The sequence below is a fragment of the Haliaeetus leucocephalus genome, unplaced genomic scaffold (assembly GCF_000737465.1).
Source record: "Haliaeetus leucocephalus isolate CR32 unplaced genomic scaffold, Haliaeetus_leucocephalus-4.0 Scaffold188, whole genome shotgun sequence".
Taxonomy (NCBI): Eukaryota; Metazoa; Chordata; class Aves; order Accipitriformes; family Accipitridae; genus Haliaeetus; species Haliaeetus leucocephalus.
Window position 1 is genome coordinate 72,160 of NW_010972624.1, and position 23,183 is coordinate 95,342.

The 23,183-nt window shown below is 47.4% G+C and overlaps 1 protein-coding gene across 1 annotated transcript in view; it reads left to right on the forward strand.

Annotated features, from left to right (window-relative positions):
* LOC104830396 (syntaxin-binding protein 4-like) overlaps nt 1–21,850 on the forward strand; it is a 42,046-nt gene extending 20,196 nt beyond the window's left edge. Inside the window, exons 6-16 of the mRNA XM_010565251.1 lie at nt 6,473–6,558; nt 7,347–7,467; nt 10,649–10,790; nt 10,986–11,092; nt 13,127–13,199; nt 18,493–18,589; nt 19,759–19,886; nt 20,433–20,525; nt 21,076–21,141; nt 21,238–21,426; nt 21,722–21,850. Of these exons, the coding sequence (XP_010563553.1) occupies nt 6,473–6,558; nt 7,347–7,467; nt 10,649–10,790; nt 10,986–11,092; nt 13,127–13,199; nt 18,493–18,589; nt 19,759–19,886; nt 20,433–20,525; nt 21,076–21,141; nt 21,238–21,426; nt 21,722–21,850 (1,231 nt within the window). The remainder of the gene's footprint in view (nt 1–6,472; nt 6,559–7,346; nt 7,468–10,648; nt 10,791–10,985; nt 11,093–13,126; nt 13,200–18,492; nt 18,590–19,758; nt 19,887–20,432; nt 20,526–21,075; nt 21,142–21,237; nt 21,427–21,721) is intronic.
* Nucleotides 21,851–23,183: the final 1,333 nt, after the last annotated feature.

Consider the following 23,183-nt stretch of genomic DNA (forward strand, 5'->3'; position numbering starts at 1 on the left):
AGAAGGACAGAGTTCAGTTTTGTCTTGGCTGGATTTAAGCTGTGTGGGGCAATGAAGGTGTCATGAGAGAGGGCAGAGTTCTGGAAACCGAGGTATGGGATTAGTGGGGTCCTTTGCTCGCATCCCTTGGGAGATCCAGTGCAATGTGCCAGAGCATCCTCTGCCTGTCGAATAGAAACAGGTCTGGAAACTTGAGGTGCACCAGGAACCACCGAAATGAGAGTGGGTTTAGGCAGAGCGTGGTCATGGGCAAGAAGGCTGGTGGCGCCAAGGCTTTGCACTGCGTGTGGGTGGCTGAAGATCAACAGAGTCATTTGCTCAACGTACCCGCATTCCGTTAGCGTCTGAGATGATGGTTTAATTCCTTATCCATCAGCAGCTGGGGAGTGTTACTGCCTTAGCAGAATAGTGAGAGTGCTGTAATGACAGGGATGAGACTAATTTTGACACAGTAATACACTGGTGGAAGAATTATTTGCTATTAATGACAGACTGCTTTTTACCTCCGCTCTTCCGGTGAATATAACATCTCAAATTATTATATTAACTGCAAGTCCTTTAGCGGCTGCTGAGGAAGCAGTGGGTGAAGCGAGCAGGTCAGCAGAACCAGACTCGAGATTTTGACCCTCTTTTGCTCAGAGTAAGGATGCACTTCCATGCCGCAGCCGTCCCCTGCGCTTGCCTTAGGGGAGGGGAAGTGGCCGTGGACATCTCGCACTGTCCACTCTGGGTAGCTGCTGCCGGGGCTGGTTCCCAGCAGGAGGGATGGGTTCCTGCAGCTAAGCAGCTCACTGTGCCCATCAAGCAGGTTTTCTGCTTTCACCCATGCTGATCTGTTCCAAGCTGTTTGGGCATCTCGATGTGGCTCCTAATATCTTAAATTGCAGCAGATGTTTCTTAAAACATACGCACGCGTGGCTTTGTCGGCAGCTCCAGCTCCTTCGTGCATCTGTTGGCAGTCCCCAATCGCCCTGCGAGGGAGCTGCTGGAAAACCAACTGAGGGAGACTGGGAGGGCAATGAAACTTTAAGCAATTTATTTGGCCTCTGTTTGCTCTTGGTTATCTGTTAAATCTGCAAAAGGTTAGCCAGCGGGAGAATGGGGAAGTAATCAGTTTATTTATTTTTTTTTAAAAGATTTGCAGAGATTTCACTTACATAATCATCTCCCAAACTGTTTAATACAGGAATACACATCTCCAGGATTAAGGGCTGTGGAAACAGAGAAAGGATTTTTCTGCTTTCAACTTTTTTTTTTTTCCTTAGTTTTGTCTTTATTTTATTGATGCCCTATTATCTTTTAAGTCTGTCCTCAAGCATGGGCGAGCAGACAGCCCTCCGTCTGGGTTGAAATGGGCTCTCTGACTTCCCAGGGACCGCCAGCTCTGGAGGTGATACCCACAGAGATGCTGTGCCGTGAACTCCCATGAGTCCAGGGCAGCTTTGCACCTTCCCACTGCCCAGCAAAGTGGCTCACGAGACATGAAAGCTGAAGGAAGACACGAGGAGGAGTGTAATTCAGTCTATTTGCAGATACTCGCATGCAGGTGGTCTTCCTAAACCCTGAGCATACAAGGCATGCTGGAGGAGGAAACGTAATGGCTCTGGGTTTGGAAGACAATCCAACCCGCCTGCCAATTTTCCCAATGACTCAGCTGAGTAGCATTTTGTTGTGGTTGCCTTCGGGTGAATTTGACTCATAAACGCTATTATTTGTCCCTGGAGTTAATTATAGGCCCAAATTACCTGTGCTCTTAATAGAACTCAGTCCTGGCGCGTATAAGATGCATGTTTTCAGCCTGTCGCATCAGATGTGCTGCAGAGAGTGGCAGTAATGCTAGGGCTTAAAGCAGAAAATTCAGATTTAGAGCTGGACACGCTGGGTTTGGATGACGGTTGGATCTGATTTTCGTTTGTGCTCATCTTTATCTAATGAGGATAATTTTATTGCATACATATAATTATTGTTTATTCATCCTCAGCCTGAAAGTTACAATAGTTCCTTGCTTCTAAGCATTGCACAGATATCATCCTGGTCTTTCAAGTTTACCACTGTGAGAAAGCCAGTTTATGCCGCACCTCCTAGTACTTGCATGATAAAATGCTAAATGCATTGCATCTCCGCATGATATGCACAGTCATCTCGGTGAAAATGGGTTATTGTATAAATAGGGCTTGCACAACAAGCAGTAAGGGAAGTAGTCTGCTTTTCTGCAAGTGCACAACCAATAACCAGGAATGAGCAGAGAGACTGTTGCTGGAGTTCGTGCCCAGCCTGGTGCGAATGCAAGGTAATCCCTTTCTTCCTGCAAGCCCTGCGTGTGACAGCGACGTGTCAGCCCACGGGTTTGTTGCTCTGAGCACTTGGTGCTAAACTGGAAGGCAGTGCTGGGGCTGATTCCAGCAAGCCTGGGGTGTCCCACGGCCATTGGCTGCTCTTTGGGGAAAAACACATGTCCTTTAACACAGAAGCGGAGAGGCAGCTGCGCATGTCACCACTTCCTAGGCATTAATGGAAAAGCAAAGCCCTGCAGCGGCGCGATGTGCTGCCCTGCGCAGCCAGTGCGGGAGGGCTCACCGGTCAGGATGTGCTGGCTCTGTGCAGCTCTGTCCCCGGCAGGACTCTGCCAGGATGGACCTGGGCTCCGTGCCGGAGCTGCTCCTCCAGAGCATCATCCTGCCTGGAGAGCGGTGGAAATGCTGTAGCTGCTGTGAGCTGGGTGCGAGAAAATCTGCTTTTGTGATGCTTTTGCAGTGCTTCGGGTTCACGGTTCCCACTGACCTGCAGGCTTTGGGGTTTTTTTGAGACAAGCTATTAATTTATCTGCTGTCACAGGCTCCTCCTTCTCCCCCAGCTGTGGTGCAGAGCTGAGGTTTCCAGACGCTGTGCTCTCACATAACCTTTGATGTAGGATTCACCCTTTGTTCTCCCAAGAACAAAAGGGCAGGACAAAAAGGTATTATGAGATAAACCAACAATATTCTGCAGGAAGATTGACCCCCAGCTGCTTAATCTGTAGCAAAGTCGGCCTACAGCTGGCTGCTGCTGGCAAACCCCATTATCCCACTCCATGCTGTGGGGCTGGCTGAAGGCTGTGCGGGTCCGAGCTCTGTTACAGGGATCCTCCAGACCTCAGATGTCTGCATCTGAATGAAAAAGAGCTGGAGAAGGGATTGTTAAAATGAACTTTCCACCTAATACAATGCCATGATTTTTTTTTTTTTAATAAAGCTGGGCATTTTAGTCCTGCAAGCACCTGACAATTCTGAATGTTTTAGTAAGGGTCAAATTTTAAAGACATCTTCTGAAGTCTCTTGGTGTCTGAAAGCACAAAGCAAGACCTGTTGGCATTCCTTCAGTGTACGTGTTCATTAATTGGCAATGTTTGGGCATCTGCCTGCTTGCAAATTCCTTCAAATACAGCACTGAGCACAAAATTAATTCTCAGGAGATTGACACCAGAAAGTTTATTGCTTGCTCCTGGGGTAAGCGTATGCTTCAAGTTAGTCATGTGTTTATGTCCTTGGCGGAACTGGGGCTTGCAGTATTGACCAACAAAGCAGGAGCTGGGACAGTGGCGTGTGACGTAGCATTTAGTCACATCGTCCCTACAGCAAACGGCTGGGCTGGACCCAGGGCTTGCAGAGCAACCCTGGGCTCAGAGCTTGTTGTTCAGGCTCCTGAGCAAATAATGATAAATACTCCTTTGTGGATGAACTTAACGACATAAAATTAACAACAACAAAGAATGCTCAAGTCATACCTGCCCTTGCTTATAACAGAGTTTGACAGCATGGATTGGTGATTGGGTTTGCATTGTTTAGCAGGGTTTAAAGAGCATAAGAGCTGCCAGACTAGTTGCATTTGCATTGACTAAGAGTTTTTTAGCCATTGTTTTAAGTTCATAACCTGTTCTGTGCTCTGATGGATTATTATCTGAGGAAAATGTAACAATAGATGACCACAGAAACACCCAGCCCAAAACAAAAACCCAACTGCTGATGGCTTGGTAACCACTGGAAATAATATGTTAGCTTCCAGCATGGTAGACCTGCCATTGCAATAGGTCAGGGAGGGACAAGGCCATCAGTGCATGAGTTACCAGTGCAATGGGAGTGTGAATCACCTATAGAAATACAGAGGCTTTATTGGGAAGTTGGCAAAATCCTGCTGAGGTAAGATCCATCCAAGGCTTAACCCAGGGAACCAAAGAACAGCAAACCACTGTCCTACTGCTATAGGATCTAAGTTGTCCTTCCACTTTCTTAGTGCTTTTACATATATTTCAGTGTCTAACGCTATGTTAGAACAGTTTTGTGGAAGGGCGGTTTCTGAACAAAGTAGTTGTCTTTTTTTAAGGTCATGGGTTTAGTTGATAAAGACAATAGTGTTGAGGCAAAGTATTGGGATTCACCAAGGCATTCCACTAAGTATTGTGTGACACTTGGATTTAAAATTAGCATTAAATGGAATGAATAAGGCATACATTTGATGGCAATATTAGATAAGGCAGGCACTGCTCTTTGAAGTTTCTTAATGAGCTGGTTGTTAATGGGAAGATGTAAATTACTGAGAGCATTTCCAGCAGGAACCTAAGGAGCTGATGATTCATTCATCATTTAATATTGTTGACTCTAATCTAGCCAATAATGTATAACATCTGTCCCGGTAAAGTATGCAGATGACACAATGTCTGCTTGTGTGTAAGAGCAGTCTCCTCGCTGAGGAAACTTTGCTGTGGCTTGTTTCCTACAGATTTATGTCTTGAGCTTGTCTGACTGTCAAGTCTGAGAGCTAGCCACTCATAACCAGGCTTTTCCTGTGGCTATAGCATCAAAAAGGCACCTTCCCATGGGGATTCCCTCACGCCTTCAAAGTCGACATCTAATGTTGTTACTGTGGCCACAGAAACAATAGTTTCAGGGTCTCTCCCCATTGCCTGGCTGCTTATTTAATGACACATGTAAGAAACTAGTCATCCTTGAGGCTTTTCTCTCTGCCGAAAGGTTGGATTGATCAGGCAGTTTGGGGTTATGAAGGGAGAGGACCACACAGTTGTGGAGGGACAGTGTGCTCCTGGGAGCCAAGACCCAGCGTGGCAGGGATGGGCACAGGAGGCTGATGCTTGAACGTGGCATCCCCTTCCTGCGCCTCCTCATCCAAAAGGATGCGAGGCTCATGACAGCTCAAGGAAGGGTTACAGAAATTATGCAGGAGCTGGTAAACATGGTTAATGGTGGTTCTTAATGGGGTTTAAAAACTCAATATGTTAACACTTAGCAAAAGGAAGGTCACGAAGCAATTCACCTGTTGTGTACAAGTAGTTACAGCTCATCAAGGACTCAACACACTGGGGTAGTTATATGGTGGTCAAACTCAGCTGAGAAGGAAAGCAATAATGAAGGCACTTGGACACCAAGCCAGCTTTCCAGGGGATGTTTTGGATGAGATTGCCTTGCAGAGAGGTCATACAGGAAGCAGGGGGGGTTGCCTCAAGACAAAGGGATCATGCTAAATGTTTGTGGGCTGCCATTCCTCCCTGCTCTTGAACTCACCAACAAGCCTTTCTGATCCTGATATCTGTAAATTTAGCACGTGCCTGCTGGTTCAGCATCTTCAGCCATGAACTGCTGGGAAGAGTACAGAAGCCTGCGCTAACCCAGCATGCTTTATGCATGCAGGTCTTTGTTAAGGTCTTGTGCTCCAGGAGTTTATCCTGTGATGTTCATGGAGCATATCACCATGGATAGATTCAGAGAGTGGGATGCTTCTTTTGCATACGCTCCAGAAGCAATCTGCTGTCTTTACCCCACCAAGAGCTAGCAGGAACTGCCTTCTGTCTAGGAAAGGAGGAGAAAAAAACAGAGAATAATCTACATTTAACTATTCTGGAAGTAGTCACAAATAGGCCAAGCATTTTTGGTTTATGTTTGTATAGTTCCAGCTCCTTCTGACAGTCTGTTTAACTTGTGTGGTGTGTTAGCAAAACTTCTGAGCGTTATAGTAGGGAGTGAAATTATTCCAGCTGATTCCCAGGAGGGTCCATGCGGCGGGGTGCAAGGCAGGGGTGCAAGGCAGGGGTGCAAGGCAGGGCTCCTGTGTTCATCTGCCATCTCTCAGACAGGACAGTCCCCAGCACCAGTGCTTGTCCATACGTCCCTTTCTGGCTCCTCTTGCTCACGTTCACCCTGAACACTTTCCAGGGTGGGGAAGGAGCACACTGAAGCTCCAGCCCATCACAGGAAAGCTGCACTGCCATGAGATTGATTTTTGGCCTTAAGCTTTGCACAACCTCTTGAAACCAGGGGGGTTACTGTTATGCATGAGGAAGCTCTGCCTGCTCCCCATTGCTGGAGGGAATCGGCCTTATAGACGTGGTAGTAAGTCACTGCCATCAGAGGCACCGTTGTCATATAATCAGGTGGGGAATAGTTTTGAGCAGCAGCTGACTATACTGTGTTTTAATTTCCAGGAGAGAGTTCTCTGAGCTTCTGGAGAAGTTCGGCTCCCAGAGCAATACGGGCTCAGCGCGGAGCTCACCAATCCTGCACGGTGGCAGTGAGTAGCTCAGCACACCATTGGAGGGGGAGAGCAAAAGCGCCTCTCTCTGCTGAGAGTTTTCTTTATCCCAGTCTTATTTTGGCAGAGTTTTGATTGGATTTGTGTGGGTGGACATTTGAAGGAAGAGTAGTCCTGCTCATCCTTATTGCAAGCACTTAGTGCATCCCCGGGTGCAGAGCAGCAGGCATGGCCGGTCCTGCCTGCACAGAGCAAGCACAAAGCGAGGCAGCAAGCCAGCCTCCACAGGTGAACTAGAGAAAATTGAGTTGGGGTCGTAACCGCTTCCGAGATGCCCAGACTTGGCTTAACTGACGTGCTGGGCAGCAACCCCAGCAATACCCATCTCTGTAGGTGCAGCTTTCTACTATGGAATTCAAAGCATTTCAGCAATCATTCATTCAATGATCATTATTTTTCATTTGCAAATGGGAAATGTTTAATGAGATGCAACAAGGTTAACCTAAGTGAGGTGCCAGCACATCAAATCACATGTGAATGGGGAAAGAAGCTGTCCCTCTGGCTTGGCATCCCACCAGAAGGCTGCCAACCCTTCCCTTATGGCAGAGGTATGTAGGGCTGGCAGAGGGGTGACGGTCTCATGCTGGAATTGTGCCGAGGAGCCTTGATGTTTCCTCTCCATGAGTGATATACTGATGTCTCTAACTACCACGTGGTTTTCGCCAAAAAGCTAGGAAAACGATGTCAGCTCTCAGCAGTAGAGATGGGGAGGAGGGTGATGCTGGAGTATTTGTGTTCCCTGGGCTGACTCTGACTTTGCTGTTCAGGTCGATACCTGGAAAGTACATCCTCGGGCTCCTCCTCACGCTCCCAGAGCCCACTGCTGCTGAGCCCCGCCAATTCCCAGGGCCCCTGCATCGGGAACCCGGCGCACCCCCCTCACGCACAGTACGTACGGGTCACACAGGGCCGTGTCATGTCATGAAGATATCACCGAATGTCTAACACTGTCTTAGGGGTAGATCCAGTAAATAATTCCAGTGCTTGAAGAATGGTTTTGTTCATCCTTCTGTCCTCTATACTGTTGTGGCTAGGAGACCACAGCATCTTCTAGAAGTCCTTGTCACGGTGGCATCTTGACTGTTCCTAGGAAGCCGGTGCCCAAGAGCTGAAAAGCTTCCTTGTTGAGGCAGTCAATATGTCTGCAATATGGTTAACCATGCAACTGCTCCTCTTCCTTCCCTCTGAAACCTGGGGATAAGCCGTGGCTTACAGCCTGCACATCACCTTTATAAACCATCTCATGAGCGGAGTGTTTCTGCAAGGCCAGTGGTGCTTTTGGAACATGTTTCAGGAGCTTGTTTTCTGTTGCCCTGCTTCTGGCATGTTGCCGTCGTGCAACAAGAGCGCAGCCACTGCCCTCTTGATACAAACACTCCTGACGCCCTTTGCTTTGGTGTCAACAGCGGTTGCCTACAGACACCGCATCCTTTTGTCTCCAGAGCATCTCCTGGAGCGTGTGTTTTCATGTGGTCATCTGTCCCTTTCATATTTCGCAGGGTCAGAGGTTTGGACAGGCAGAGCTTGTTTTTCTGCGGAGTCTCGTCTCCAGGGTGCTCGGGGTTGCCCTTCTCAAGAGGGACAGCTCGAAGGGTGTTAACAGTCATGGAATTGGGACCATTCGTCCCCAGGGCTTGCAGCTTCTCTTCCTTTGCCAGCATAAACAAGCCAAGTCACTGGTAAAGAGAATCAGCCCTCACTGCAGAACCAGTAAATCCTCTTGCTAAATACCAGCTTATTAGGGATTTGCAGAGGACAAATATTTGGCACCAGAGGTTTAAGCTGCTTGCATGGAGTGAAAGACCCTTACAGAGGAGAGGCCAGCTCATCTACTTGGCAGCTGGTTTGGACAAACTAGACAATCCTTGCTCTGCTGTTAACCCACTCCAGGCTGCGATATAGGCTAGAGGGGACCTGGTTTGGTGGCCTCCTCGCTCAGCGCTGCCATGCTGTGGCATGTTCTGCTTGTCTCTGTGCTGGTGCCAGGCCCCAGTGGTCTTCTCCCAGGAGCGGCATGAGCCATTTGAAATCACAGACCATTGATTGCAGCTGAGCATTGGTGGTCAGCTGCAGAGATGTAATTTGGGCCACGGGTCTTTTCATGCATGTGGCTGCCAACCCTTCTGCTCACCGCAGGTTGTCCCCAGGCTATGGCCTCTCATCATGGTGTCATCTGAGGTCCTGCCACCCCATTGAGCAATAGGACTCAGATATGATTGAGTCTCACCACAGACAGCATCTGATATTTTGACCTGAACAGAGGGTTTTAATGCTACATTTTGTGACATTGTTTTCCTAAAATATTTCTTAGAGCAATGTTTTTTCACAAGACTAAGATGCATGGTCGTGAATGCAGTCCCTTTCCTCCGCAAAGCCAGCTGGCTCTCCTGGGGGCCCACCGACAGTTTGGGGGGGTGCTGGCAGCACGCTGCTCTGTCACTGGGACGTCTGACCACTAAGGATGGCATCACTGGGGGGCACAGGGCGGTTACGTGCTAGTGTCACTATGAGGCATGGGATGCACAGCCGTGATTGAGTCTTAAGTTAAGAGATAGAAGGACCAGAAACTGTAGACCATTTGGGGAGTGGCTGCTCTGGAAATAAACTGAAAAGGAGAAAAGCCAGCTGCACCCAGCCCATTAGGAGGAGAAGGCTTGCTGACCCTTAGATCCCACCAAATCCTTCCTCAAAACCTCCCTGTTGCAATGATGCCCACCGGCCCGTGGGTGGTCAGTGAACTCTCTGCCCCCACAACACTTGCTGCAATTGCTAAACCTCCCTCTTGGCATGGAGCCGCCCGCTGTGGCCTGGTCTTGGTGGCCTGTTGGGTCCTGTCTAGCAGGCAGCTCTTTGAGGGTAGGGTCTTGTCTTGGTTTCAGCTGGGATGGAGTTAATTGTCTTTCTAGTAGCCAGTATAGTGTTATGTTTTGGATTCAGTATGAGAAGAATGTTGATAACACACTAATGTTTTCAGTTGTTGCTAAGTATTTTTTATACTAAGTCAAGGATTTTTCAGCTTCTTATGTCCAGCCAGCAAGAAGGCTGGAGGGGCACAAGAAGTTGGGAGGGGACACAGCCAGGACAGCTGACCCAAACTGGCCAAAGGGGTATTCCAGACCATATGACATCATGACCAATATATAAACTGGGGGCAGTTGGCCTGGGGGGGGATTACTGCTCAGGAACTAACTGGGTATCAGTTGGCAAGTGGTGAGCAATTGCATTGTACATCATTTGTTTTGTATATTCCAATCCTTTTATTATTATTATTGTAATTTTAGTATTGTTATCATTATTAGTTTCTTCCTTTCTGTTCTATTAAACTGTTCTCATCTCAATCCACAAGTTTTACCTTTTTCCTTCTGATTCTCTCCCCCATCCCACTGGGTGGAGGGAAGAGAGTGAGCGGCTGCGTGGTGCTTAGTAGCTAGTTGGGGTTAAACCATGACAGGTCCAATGTTATTACTGCTCCATCTGCAGTACATCCTTGACTGGGCGAGTCATCTGTACCACTGCCCCAGAAGTGAACCACAGTGTGGTGGGTATTGCTATAAAGGTACTTAAGGGCTCATTTCTTAGGGCATCTTGCAAGATTTTGAGTCCAAATCTCTGTTAAGACATAGCTGTGTATCCTGAGCTTTGCTTTGACATTTGCTAAAGGCTGCTTAATAGTTGACCAATCTGTAAATTGCTGTCTGATGATTTAGCTGGATCCAAACATTAACCACATTGATCCTTTGTGTGCTTTTGGCTATAAAAACCAAGAGTGACAAATACATTCTGGTTAAACCTTTAGTTTCTTCTCTATTTTCTAAATGCAAATGAGTATTCACCAGCATTTGGGATTATGCAAGCCACTCATCTTCATAATGCGGAACAATATCTGCTGAGAAACAGGAGTCCTCACCTCCTCTTTCCAAGGTTGGGTGGAAGAAAAGACAGAGGCAGAAAAGGTTGGGAGAAGTTAGAAGGATCATGCATGGGAAGAAAACCAGGCAGAGTTTGTTCAGTGACATGGGAAAATAACCCATATCACCTTGAGTCACCTGCTAACATCTTTCCCTTGCAGCTACTCCACTGAATCAGGAATCCAGAGCATTTCTATAGCAAAATCCTCCGGCTTAGGGCTGACAATCAGTGGTGGATCCAACAGGCCTGATGGCCCCATGATTTATGTTCAAGAGCTTATGCCAGATGGTGACTGTTACAAGGTAAGTCAGCGTGGAGACCCTCAGTGACTTTGCAATGGGGACCTCTCCTAGAGGCTGTAGCTGTTCTGAAGCAGCTTTTCTAAGAACAGATGAATAATGCATTGCATGGACTAATGAGGATTTGTGTTGCAGGAGAAGGCTTTGGGCAGAGAGACATTCCTTTCCAATGCTGTGACTTTCTCCCTCTTTGTTTAGGATGGTCGGCTCCGACCTGGTGACCAACTAATTGCTATCAATAAAGATTCTTTGGTGGGCAGCACACATGAAGAGGCCAGAAAAATAATTGCAAAAGCCAAATTCAGGTAGGCATATAACATATTTCCTGTCATCATCATAGTGCTGTTGAGTCTTAAGCAGAAACCCTTCATGTCATACCAATGTTTGGCTCCAAGAAGCATGAGGCTTCTTATTAAATGATGCTTCAAGATGGTCCTGACAGGTGGTTGCATAAGGAAGTCTTGAGTGCATGGATCATCCTGAAATGTAGTCCAGACCTTCCTAATGTTCTGGTCCTCATGAATATCCCCTTTCACTGCCCAGCAGAGTTCTGCAACAGAACTGAAGTTCAAACAAGCAGCACAGCTGATGGAGATTCAGCTACACTTGTGCAGGCTACATGGGCTTAAGTGGATTGTCCTGGAGAAAGAACCACAAGCATGGAAGTTCTGCAAATTTGTGCTTTTTTTTTTTTTTTTTTGTTAATAAAATGTTCTGTATTTGTCGTTTGTTTAAGACACGAGGGAAACACAGAAGTGGCCTTTATTCCTGGAAGGGGACGGTTACATCCTGGACTGTCAGTTCATAACAACATCCCATCACCACCTCCAAAGGCTGTGGGAAATGGTCTGAGTTCCTCCAGACTGAAGGTCCATGTGAGGTCCCCAGAGGTAGGTTAAAGTTCATATCTAAGACCACAGATGTCTTTCTTTGATCAGAAAACTCCTCTTTAGGGACTCCATGGCAGTCCTTCTGGATGGTGGAAAGCCTGCAATGCTGATGTATGTAGCCCTGCTTTACAGCCAGGTATTTTAAATCTGAAATATTGTTTCTTCTGTCTTGGGTTCGAGACAGCGAAGGATCTGTGGAGGTAATGAGACGAGTTTCATCTCCAGGGCCTGAATTCAGACCTGTTTCAGAAGTCTCAGGTTTTAAAAAAACAAAACCCTTCTGTGGATAGCAACCTGCATCTCATTCAATACCAGTCATAGAGCTGGAAGGGATCTCAGGAGTCAGTTTGATCTAGACTCCTACCTAAAGGCAGGAGCAACTCTTTATTCTTAAAGACCTCTGATGAGGATGAATCCACAGCATTCCTAAGCAGCCCATTTCTGTTCTTCACTAGTCTAATGATAAGCCAGGCTCATTCCTGCTGTGAAGCCTTGCTCCATGTTCTGTTTGCAGAGACAAGTGCTCAAGCTGTGCGTGGTGAGACGGGGTTTAACCACACAACCTTCACAGTAATTTAGGTCTGTGGCTGTATTCTGTGCATTTGTCACTCCTCTCCTGGGCTGATGCAACTGCCCTCTTCCACATAAACTGCCTTTAGAAAAGGCCAACTGGATGTTCCTTTCATACAAACATAATTCACAAAAGGTCTTTCTTTCCAGACCCTGTGGAGAAATGGACTTGCAAGAATGTCATATATAAGTTGCCTTTGGGTGTACCAGACTGGAGATGTGCTTATGAAAGTCAGCCTTAGCCCATATACATATAGCTGAGTAGTGTAGTTAGATCCTTCATCACCAGCAGAAGGTGTGCTTGTGTAGTGTTGTGCACCTATATAAAATTATATTGCTGGCTGGAATTTAATTCCTCATTTCTTCACTTTGCTGATAAAAGATGGAACTTTTAATGAAGTCTGGCCTTCCACACTAGGGAAAGCATGCTCAGGCACCTCTGCTACCTGTCCATATGTCCTCAGCACCAGTCCTGTGCCCCTCTCTGCATGTATGTTCCCAGCTATGGAAGCACTGCCTCGGTGGTCAAGACCTCACTGGTGGGTTAGATGCAGAGCTTTAGGGAGAACTTCTATGGAGAAACTATACAAGGTCAAATTAATCCTCAGCTCTCACTCACGGTTACAGTAATGACAAACTCATTTTTCTGTGTGTGACCAGAGATTTTGAGATGGCTCAGGAACATGCCTGTGCGAACTGCTCCGAGAGAAATCCTTTGAGTCTCTTTTGGCCCGTCAGCACAAGAGGTGTATGTGGTGCCTTTGCTCTTTATGGGCCAGATGGGTTGCTCTCTCCTGAACACCTCTATCTTCTGCTCTTCATTTACATCAACAGATTCTGCTTAGCAACTGTCTGTGCTGTTTTGTCTTGTTTTTCTAGAATAGACGTGAAAATCATTTTCCTGTGCCTTCTTTGTCACCGGACATTTGCCCACCGGAGCTTACAGTCTCAGGTAAGAGTCCCGCTAAATTGTTCTCTTTGTGTGGGTGACAAACACAGCCTTGGCTCCTCGGTGCTGAGGATGATGAAATTAATTTTGATCAGTGTTTATAATGCTGTAGTGGAATCTAATGGGGTGATAATGAGACTCAGCCTGCTAGGAGAGAGGGAAGGTAGCAGCTTGGCTTACTCAACAGGTAGTAATTATGTCCATGTTTGTCCATAGTAGCAAAATTCTTTACTAAAGCTTTCAGAGAATTCATAAGACACAACTTCTTCCATTCTCAGCCTGTGGTTCATTTGCTGCAGTGTCTTTGCCCACATGCAAAGATCATATCAGACTTGCATGCAGCAGGTCTCATTGCAGGTATGCAATGGGAACGGGTGGTCCTCAGAGACACAGTATAAAAAAGGTCAATTAATGATAGCTGTAATGTACGCAGCAACCCTGGGCATTATACAGGCATTTAAGGATGCCCTCAGTTGGTCAAATTGGGAAATTGCTTATAGATGTGATTAAGTCAGATTTCTCTCTACATCCAAGCTTCACTTTTTGCTTACTTTTCCAAGCTGTGTTTTCTCTCCATGCTCTGAGTCTGCTACTGAGTGCTTACCTTTTGTGGGAGAGACCTACTCTGTTCAATGGGGGGTGAAGTCCAGTAGCTGTGCAGCTTCACAGATCCCTTAGGAATTGCAGGAAACCTCAATAATCTCCATGATCCAGTGTCCAGGGAGATGACCTCCAGCAAGATACCCCACGTCCCTATGATATGAAGGTTACTCCTGTCCTGAGGAAAAGACGGGCTTTCCCTAGCCAGTCCCTAGCAAGCGCTGCCCATCATTCTCGCGCCCGCAAGTCCGACGGCACTTCCTTCCCCATGCGCTGCCGAGGCACTGGCCCCACTTGTGAATCCCTGTGCCGTGTTGTAATTTCCATCTGGAAGGCTAAGAGCGAGCATTGCAAGGTAAATTGTGTTTAGTCTATACCTGAGATTAGTGGGAGAGACAGGGAGCAGACAGTGCTGGGCTGGGCGTGCATCAGTACTCTGCTCCCAGGGATGCCTGTCTCACCTTGGGCAAGCTCAGCAGGCTTCAGCCTTCGCCTTCCATGCTCTGCGTTGCAGAGACCCTGGGACAGGGACTGCCCTTGGTCTGTCCTCCCTATCCCGACCATCCTGAAGCCAGAGCTCCTGGTGACGGGGAGCAAAGCCCTGGGTCATGTAGGCAATCCAGCAAACAGCAATGACCTAATCACTTCCTGACTTAGCTAGGGGATTTTATTACATGCAGTTTTTTTAATGTGAAATGCTGAGAAGGCTTTGTGTCAGTGTTGTCATCCATGAAAACAGACAACTGGCTTTGAAAGAGCAGCAGCCAGGCTTGGAGCCTGGGCCAGTGACTGCGTCTCTCTGGGTGCCTGATGGATGCCCTGGATATCTCCGTGTCCAGAGCTGACAGCAAAGCCACGTGGAGCTAATCCTGATTAGCCATGCGTCGAAGGGTAACAGCTCTGCCCTTGAACTTTGCAGAGTAAAGTGTTGGTGGCCAATCCAGCAAACTCATTTATTACCTCTTGCTGCTTCCCAGCTGCTAGCGTTAGCAGAGCAGATGAATACCTGGATTAGGAGGATTACGCTTGTGCAGCACCTCCACTGCTTCTCGCTGCCTTCTCCTTGCACCTGGTCTCTGCCCCGACGGTAGTTCAGGAGAAGCAGTGTTACTCGTCAAGATGGGGCTTCCCGTGATGTTAATCAGATCACAGGCAGGTGAAAGAAATTGCTTGCTGGGCAAATCCTGTGCCACTGGCATGAGAAGGAATTTTGTCACCAACCCGGGCTGATAGTTTGAGGGCGAGCAGGGGCAGGCAGCAGGGCTGCAGGCACAGCAGTCCTGCACCTTTCTGGAGTCTGGCAGAGGAGTTCCAGAGTGGGTAACACCTTCTGCAGCCCTTTTCCCAAGGAATGTCATGGTTTCTTAAGGACAAGGGTTAATCATAATGTAAAGGTGAGGTTCCCTCCAGGGATGGAGGAGCCCAAGTGGCAGGGCATGGCAGCAGGGTTTGAGCTCTGTTCCATTTCATCTCTGGAGGCAGTGGCGGTGAGGATGAGCCAGCTGTCAGCAGCTGGCTCTTCTGATCTCATGACAGCTTTTCACCAGCAAAGCAGCTGCTATTTCTGCCTCTTCTCCCTCTGTGCATGCCTTGCAATGCAAGTGGCTTCTTCTACTCAAAAAACGCTGCTGCCCAACTGAGGGAAAAAGGTTCAAGGCTTTTTGCAGTCTTGGGGAGGGAAAAAGTTTTGCACTGGTGTTCTTCCACATCTCTTTTAATCTGTCGATTCCTTTTTCCATGGGCATTTTGGAAGTCAAGGCTGCATTTTACAAAATGTTGGGTTTCAGTTTTGCTTAATCAATTAGAGAAGACAAGAGCCAGGCAGATATTTCCCCCCTGCCCAGATCACCATAACTACAGACCCCAAGACTCCACAGAAACCTGTGATTGGAAATTTCCAAAGTGCTATTTTTGCAGTCCTAGGTCCTTGGATGAAACATCCCATTTTAAACCATGCAGAAGCCCAGTTTCAGTAAAGGTTTGCCCCAGTATCAAATCTTTTCAACAGTGGCCTAGTTCAGCCTTCCAGGACCGGATTTAGTAAATCCCAGTCTTTGATTTTTGGCCTGCTGCACACACATTATATTTCATGCAACAAGAGTTCTGAATTTTGCTTTGCAGGCATCTCTTTCCTGTACTCAAGTGCTCTTCCATTAACATTTCTTTTTGGTTTTTCAGCACCTGCTTCGGCATCTAATCATAAAGCAGCTTCAGGCACCAAACCAAAAGTAGCACTGGATCCCCATATCCGTCTCAAGGATGGGAAATTGGAACTGGTAAGCAGAAAAGCAGAACGGGTCCCTCTCCCCAAAGCAAGGTCTCATCTCAATCCTCTCTGCGGCGTGCAATGCACACAATAGTCCACTGGTGTGATACGTGCTTGCTTCCAGCTGCCACATTATTGGCAAACACGATAAGCTTACATGACTCCTTGTATTGCTTTTCTGTGAAAGAACCGATCGAGACACTTCAGCTTTGCTTCTTGCACCAACGTCGCACTCGGGCATGGGAGTACCAGGCCAGGTACTAGCATGGGGGTCACTATGTCACTTGTTTTTTGCAAGGACTAAAAAATGCAAACCTGAATAGAGTCAAAGAGAAACAGCCTGCCTGTTTGCACAGAATAAAGCTAAAGCACTTGATCAGTACTCTAATCTACACATGCAGCATTCTCCGCCAAACAGCCTGCTCCAGCCTAATTCTCCTTCACTTCCCTAGGATATAGGATACTGACTGGGCTGTGCTGGGAATAGCAATAGCCCAGGCAATGTGGAGAGCAGAGCCAGCTGCGGTGCTCAGAACACTGCTTTCCTTACTAGCATCACACCACTCACATGCTACAATTAATTAATCTGTTTTTTGAGATAGAGGTGCAAGAGTCAGCCACCAAACTGTATTTATTACCAAGAATCTGGAAAAGAAAAAAAGCATCTCAACTCTTCAGTGGAGTTTGCTGGAGGTTGGGTCCAGCCTTTAAAGGTAAAAAGGGAGAAGAGGGCATAGTCAAACATCCTGAAGGGGCATTTAAACACACCTTGGCTCACCTTGGCTATTTCTCAATGCTCCGGGGAGCTCCAGAAGTCTCCTCCCGGCAGAGGAGATGTAATCTCCTCCCTTGGATGTAATGCATTTGACTCAGGGCTGTAGGTACAGGCAGCTGCCCTCCAAACTTTCCAGTGCTGCTGTCGCTGCTGGGGTGACCTCGGGCAGCCTGGTGTGGGCGAGGGAAGGCTGAAATACAAGATATCTCACCGAGGATCCAGCCAGAACCACTGCCCCTTTCACCATTTTATGGAAAATACGTTCCACGGGCACCATCAAAAGGCAGGGAGCGGAGCTTCCCATTTGCTCACCGAGACCCTGGCGAAGAGCAGAGGCCGTGCTCCTGCTCTGGTTTGGGGGTGCATGTCCCCCCCCGGGTACTGCTGGCAATAAGGGGGGCGGGGGTGGGAATGCAGCCCCTTCTGCAGGGCTGGGGACCCCAGTGGGCCCGATGGCACGAGCAGCTGCTGCCACCCCACGGCAGACGCAGCGCTCGCCCCTTTGCTGCTCTCGCCTCCCGGGCGCGTAAGCCATGCAAGCAGAACTTTTCTTCTAAGCCTGCATAATTCTCCTAAAGCAGGATTTAGGACTGCATTTTCGCAGCGACCTCTGCTCGTCGTGGGTATAAAAGCAGCTTTTCTTTGGTGGGAGGAGTGGGGACGCTTGGCTTTCCCTTTTAAAAGCCAGCGTTACGAGCAGGCAGCTGCAGCAGTGCCAGGGGCAGGAGATGCACGCCGACTGGCACACGTCTCCGATGGTTTTGGGGTGGCCCACGCCAGATGCCGACATCTGCAGATTGAGGATCGGGGCATCCCGAAGCCCGGGAGCCAGCAGCACTGCCTTGTGCAGGGCTGGCAGGCAGAGCAGGAGGTGGGACTCAAATGGGCCTCGCAGGCAGCACGTGAGAGCAGACGGGTCCTGTGGGCTTGCTGGTGACAGAAACGTGAGCAAGGACTCGTCTCCAGCCCCTTTCCAGGGGACTACGCGGGAGGTGCTGTACATGCATGAGCAAGAGCGACGGGTGCAGCCTGGGACAGGGGAGTGTTTAACATGGGCTCTTTCCCAGAGTCTGCTGAGCTTGACTTTTAAAAGCTTTTACTTGCTGCTGCCAGAAGCAAAGTGGGGTTTGCACAGGTTTATCTGCTTCTGTGTGGCACCCTGGGGTTGAATTGATAAATATCAGTAGAAGACAGGGCATCAGGCGTAATGAGAGAGCAAAAGGTGCAATGAAGAAGCAAAATGTTTGAATGTCTCCTGTTGCTGTGAGAAATACTTTTATCTTTTCGGTTCCGAACACAATTCCTGGGCAGTAAGAGAAAGAGGAGAGGCTGAGCTCTTGGCAACTGGGCCTTGCCACAGCTCCACTGGCTTTCGATAAAGCTCCTGACAGTTTGTCATAGCTGTAAATCTGCTTGCAGTCTGTATAAAATGTTCTTGGAGAGATGTGAATGTGTCCCTGTCTTCAGGAACAGACATTTCAGTACATGTGTAGAAAAGGACAGACTGGAAATCCAGCCCAAGCCCACTCCTTTGGGAGATGCTGCCTGTCTCATTTCCACAAGAAAACCCAGCACCAAGCGTCTTCCTGGCACCTACTTCAAAGAGTTGCTTTTCCAGTATTTTTCTTTTTAAAGGCTCCTTGTTTCTGCTCAAGGTTCTGCAGTATCTTGGTCTGGATGTGAGCGAGGAGAAGAAGAGGCAGTTACGGCAAAGCTTGACCACAGACTCACAGGGGACGGTGGCCTATGGAGGTGAGCGGGCAGCTCTGCGCGTGACGGGCTTTTTAATTTTTGTGTAGCTTTGCTGGAGGCTAAGAAAGAAGAGGGGCATCTGGTGAAAGGTGGCAGGTAAGATACCTGGCTGGGTATTGATGTAGCCTAAAACAGCTACGAAAAGTCACAAATACAAAAGAAGGTGTTTGGTAGAAGCATATGTAAAATGAAAATACAAGAAAGTCAGTGCAAGGGCTCACTTTCCTTAACACCCAGCTTGCCAAGCGAGAGCTGGTCAGAGGACATGCAGAAAATAAAAGCCTGCTCCACTTTCTGTGACCTGCCAGAGCATATCTGGCCTGCAGGGTCTGCTCTCCAGAAGTTTTTTCACAAAAATTCAGAGCCAGCAGCAATGTCCCCACCAGCAGCAATGTCCCCACCGGACAGAACAGCCTTGCAAAGCACAACGCCTCTTGGATGGTCATTTTTGTGCAAAGCAAGTGATGGGATACAGAACCATGCACCTCTCCTAAGAGTGACTGCCTTCGTAGTTGGTGGCAATAGAAATAAGGATGATTAGGGGTATTTGGGAAATGCCCTGGTAGTGAAGATGGCTGTTCTTGAGGTAAAGGCTCCGATTCCTGCTGCAGCCCCGGGCTTAGGACTGGAGGGGCTGGGACCACGGTGCAGCCTCCCCTCCGCTGCGCCAGCTCCCGTCTGTCCCACGCGGCCCCTCGCACCGTGCTTTTCTCCAGGTCTGAAAGCGAAATGAATCTGGCGTTTCAGACTTGTCAATTTAACACCTTTTCTAAGTGCTGAAGTCATCAAGTTGTTTTTTGTTTAAATCAGCAACATGAGAAATGTCAGCAGGCAAGCGGGTGCCTTTTGTCAGAGAAATGTGGTTTTGGCTTAAAATTTTAAAACTCGGAGAAGCACAGTCGTGAAAACTCCACTGTGAAAATATCTGGGGTAGAAGTTTGATTTTTTTTTTCAGCTGGAAAAGAAACAAGGGTCTGGTAAAGATTGTCAACAACTTATTTAAGCTTGATAGGATTGCCAAAGAACCCAGGAGTGTTAGAGAAGACTGTTTGGCATCTCTAACCCTGCTCTGCTTGGCAGTCAATGGATGTCCCCCAAATCGGTGGCATTTTCTCCTAACACACAGAGCTTCCTCTTTTAGCCCAGTAAAAACTAATTCTTTCTCACAGATCTTCTCCAAGCACTCAGGGATGTGATGCAGGAGGAGCTGGATGAGGCTGGTCTGGATTCCAACTCCATACTCTTCACGCAGCACGAAGTAGCCAGTTTGCTGGATACATCAGCTTTTCACTCTCCGGTCAGTCAGTCCAATGCTCTTCTACATTGAATCAATGAATTTTCTACGTTAAATTCATGAAATTCTGAGGTGGGAAAAGCTAAATTACCATTTTCTGGTTGTTCTAGAGTTATAAAGAGAAGGCAGAACTATGCATTTATCATTTCAATTATAGGAAATTCTGTAAAAGACCTCAAACTTCTCATTTTTAATAGGGAAATAAGAATACCTATGGGATGATATGAAGGAAGCAGCCTGGCAGAGATGCAGAAGGAAAATTAGCTATAATTAATCAATTCCAACTAATTTCTCCTGGCTCACAAAGTGAAAATTCACTATAGCACAGCTATTCCAGCAATGTCAGGGATCAGAGAGTGAAATCCTGCGGGGTGAAAAACAACCCTGCAGTTGAATTATTTAAAGTGCCTTTTGATCTGTTGCATAAAAATGCTGACTCCTTTCCAAAGTGATTTTGATTCATTGTTATTCTGGGTATGGAAAACAATATGCCTGCTTTTTGGTAAAGCATAAGCGGTGCATGATGCTGTCTGTCCCTTTGCCTTGCAGATCTTCGACTCTCTCAACTGTAATGGCAATGCGGAGCTGGAGCAGCTGCAACTGGAAATGATGGATCTGCGGCAAGAAGTCCGAAGGCTAAAGGTGGAGACTCTCCTCTGAGCAGATTTCTTGGCTGGTGCCTTCTGCTGTAGCTCTCTGTAGTCGTACGCGAGGGTAATGGTGTTGCCTGTCCCTCCTAAGAAGTCACCAGTTTGCATTCTGCACGTTCCTTGTTACAAAGGAGACTCACCCTCAGCTCTCCTTAATTGCTTCTTTCTCACTCCCAACCTCAAATGAAAGCTTATTTGTACTGAAGTATGCAGTCACTTTTTAGCAGTGAGTAAATAGATTTAAAAATACAAAAACGTGTCTCACAAATCATTCAAGTCCATGAATAACAGAAGCACCGCCTGTCCTCCCCTCCTGACCCAGCTGCAGATTGCCAGCATGGCTGTTAGCACCATGGTGGTATCCAGGTGGATTTCTGCAGGCATGCAGGTTGCAGCCCAAAAAGCACTGTGGTAGGGGAGAGTGCACACGACTGCTTCTGTAAAATATTCTTCTAGTCGGTAGGGGCTACAAGACCAGGGTGTCTTTTGGAGAGTGGTCCTGTCGCTTGTTGCTTCTAATCCAGTGAAAATATTTTCCGTAGTCTCTCCTGAAAGAGGTGGAGAACAGCAAGAAGTCAATGGAAGATGAGCTTCAGAGACTGAACCAGGTTAGTGAAGAGATTGCTTGGGACCTTGGGGTAGTTTTGGTGGTTGGCGGCTGACGGGGATGTGGTGCATTCATCAGAACTTTTCGCTGCTTCCAGAAAGCACTGGGGTTCCTCTCCGAGAACCGGACGCTGCACAGCAAGCTGCAGATGGCAGAGGTCGTGCAGAGACAGGCTCACAGTGCAGAGCAGGACTACGAGGAAGTGATCCACTTGCTGGAAGCTGAAATTGCAGAACTGAAGATACAGCTGGCGGGGAAGAAAGCAAAACATGTCTCTGAAATAGAGGTAATGCAACTCCTCAGCCTGGGAAAAAACACACAACCCTCCTGATCCTTCTTCTGTGGGTTCCTCTCCTTCTATGTCTAAAGGAGAAAATGAATGTAGCACATAAATCGTTTGTTGTGTGGCCCCAAGGCCAGCACGGTCTCTGGGTCTGTGTTATAATCTGTGTAATTTCCACTGTCCATTTCAAAAGGATAGCAGTTTTGTATTTGTAGCTAATGTCATAAAGTGGTGTTTCCAAAAGCCAAGGCTGGAGCATCGTCATCACCATTCTCTTCTTCCTCTGGCCTTGTCTCAGGAGGACATCCTGGAACTGAAAAGACAGTTGTCCCTGGCTGACGGCCAGTTACGAAAATCAGAAGTCTCACGGAAGCGCCTGGAGATCTGCAATAGGAAACTGCTCCTGTTTGTGCAGGTGAAGTGCTGAACCACCCCCAGAGCTGGTGGCATCACTGTGGCCTCTTACCTTAACAGTGATTTTGCAAGTCCAAAGAACTTCCTGCTCTATAAGCAAGAGAGGCATTTTTTAAATTCTGTCTTATCCTAAAAAGGCACTGTCTGTTGGTTAGGAGAAACTAGGGAATGAACTCATACACACTCATGTACCTGAGAGCTATGTAAACACGAGGGTGCAGGTTTCACCTGGTGGCTCTGCTGTCCCTGGCTCACTGGTCCCCCCGTGACGGTTGAGGCTGCTCCAGGAACTCTGTTGGACATGACGGTCAAAATCATGTTTTAACCTTGCCTTTGTATAGCTGACAGTTGCTTTTCTACACAACAAATGTGAACTCAAAGAGTGGGTTTGCTCTTCCACTGCTTTTTTCCCCCAGACTTCCTGCAAAATCTCACACATAATTGCTTAGTCTTTTAATTGACTATTCTTCCACTTCACTACCTGTATTAGGTATACAAGCTTGTGTAATTAGTAAGCTGGCCAGCATGGGAAGCACTAGTATTCACTATATCTGCTACAGCTACTAGTAACCTGTCCCAAGAGCTCTCAAAATCAATAGGAGACAGTGGAGTGCAAGGAAGCGTAGATGCTCTGTCCTCTGCTTCAGAGAAGGAAGAATTAAAATGTCTCTAGACCTGCAGCACTACATGCTAGTGCCTGTGCGGTTTGGGGCCGGACTTTGGAAATTAATTTGACTTGGCCCCAGGGTCAAACATCACAGGATTTTGACCACTGGAACGAAATATCTTCCTTTTTTATAGACCCCTCAGTAGCATTTGAGAATTCACTAACCATGCATGGTAATGAGAGCTTACACGTGCAGGTACAATCCAGAAGCCAGGGATTGCTAGTAGCAATGATCAAGGCTCACTGAAACATAGCCTGCAAAATTATTCTTTGGAAGAGTATTTTTATGTTGCATTTCATATATTTTAGTGTTGGTATTAAAATGCATAATTTAGATGTGTCTGTATATTTGCATAGGCTGTGAATGTTGCTTGAGATGCAAAAGGCCTTGAGATATTCGCTTCAAGGGCAATGAATAAGCAGAAGCTGATTACTGTCATATTAAATCTGATCACTAGGAAAAACCCATGGGGTTTGTTCTCAGGAATTATTCATTCCTACAAGTTTGAAACCTTTTTTTTTTTTTCTTGTTGCATGGCAGAACGTCCACAAGGTCCTGAGCACACCCAGTCATTTACCAGATGAGAAGAGGTAGGAGATGGCTTCTGGGAATCTTGAACAGGAACGTGAAATGTCCTTTTCTAACCTTTCCCAGGGGAAGATGATTCAAATGTAACCC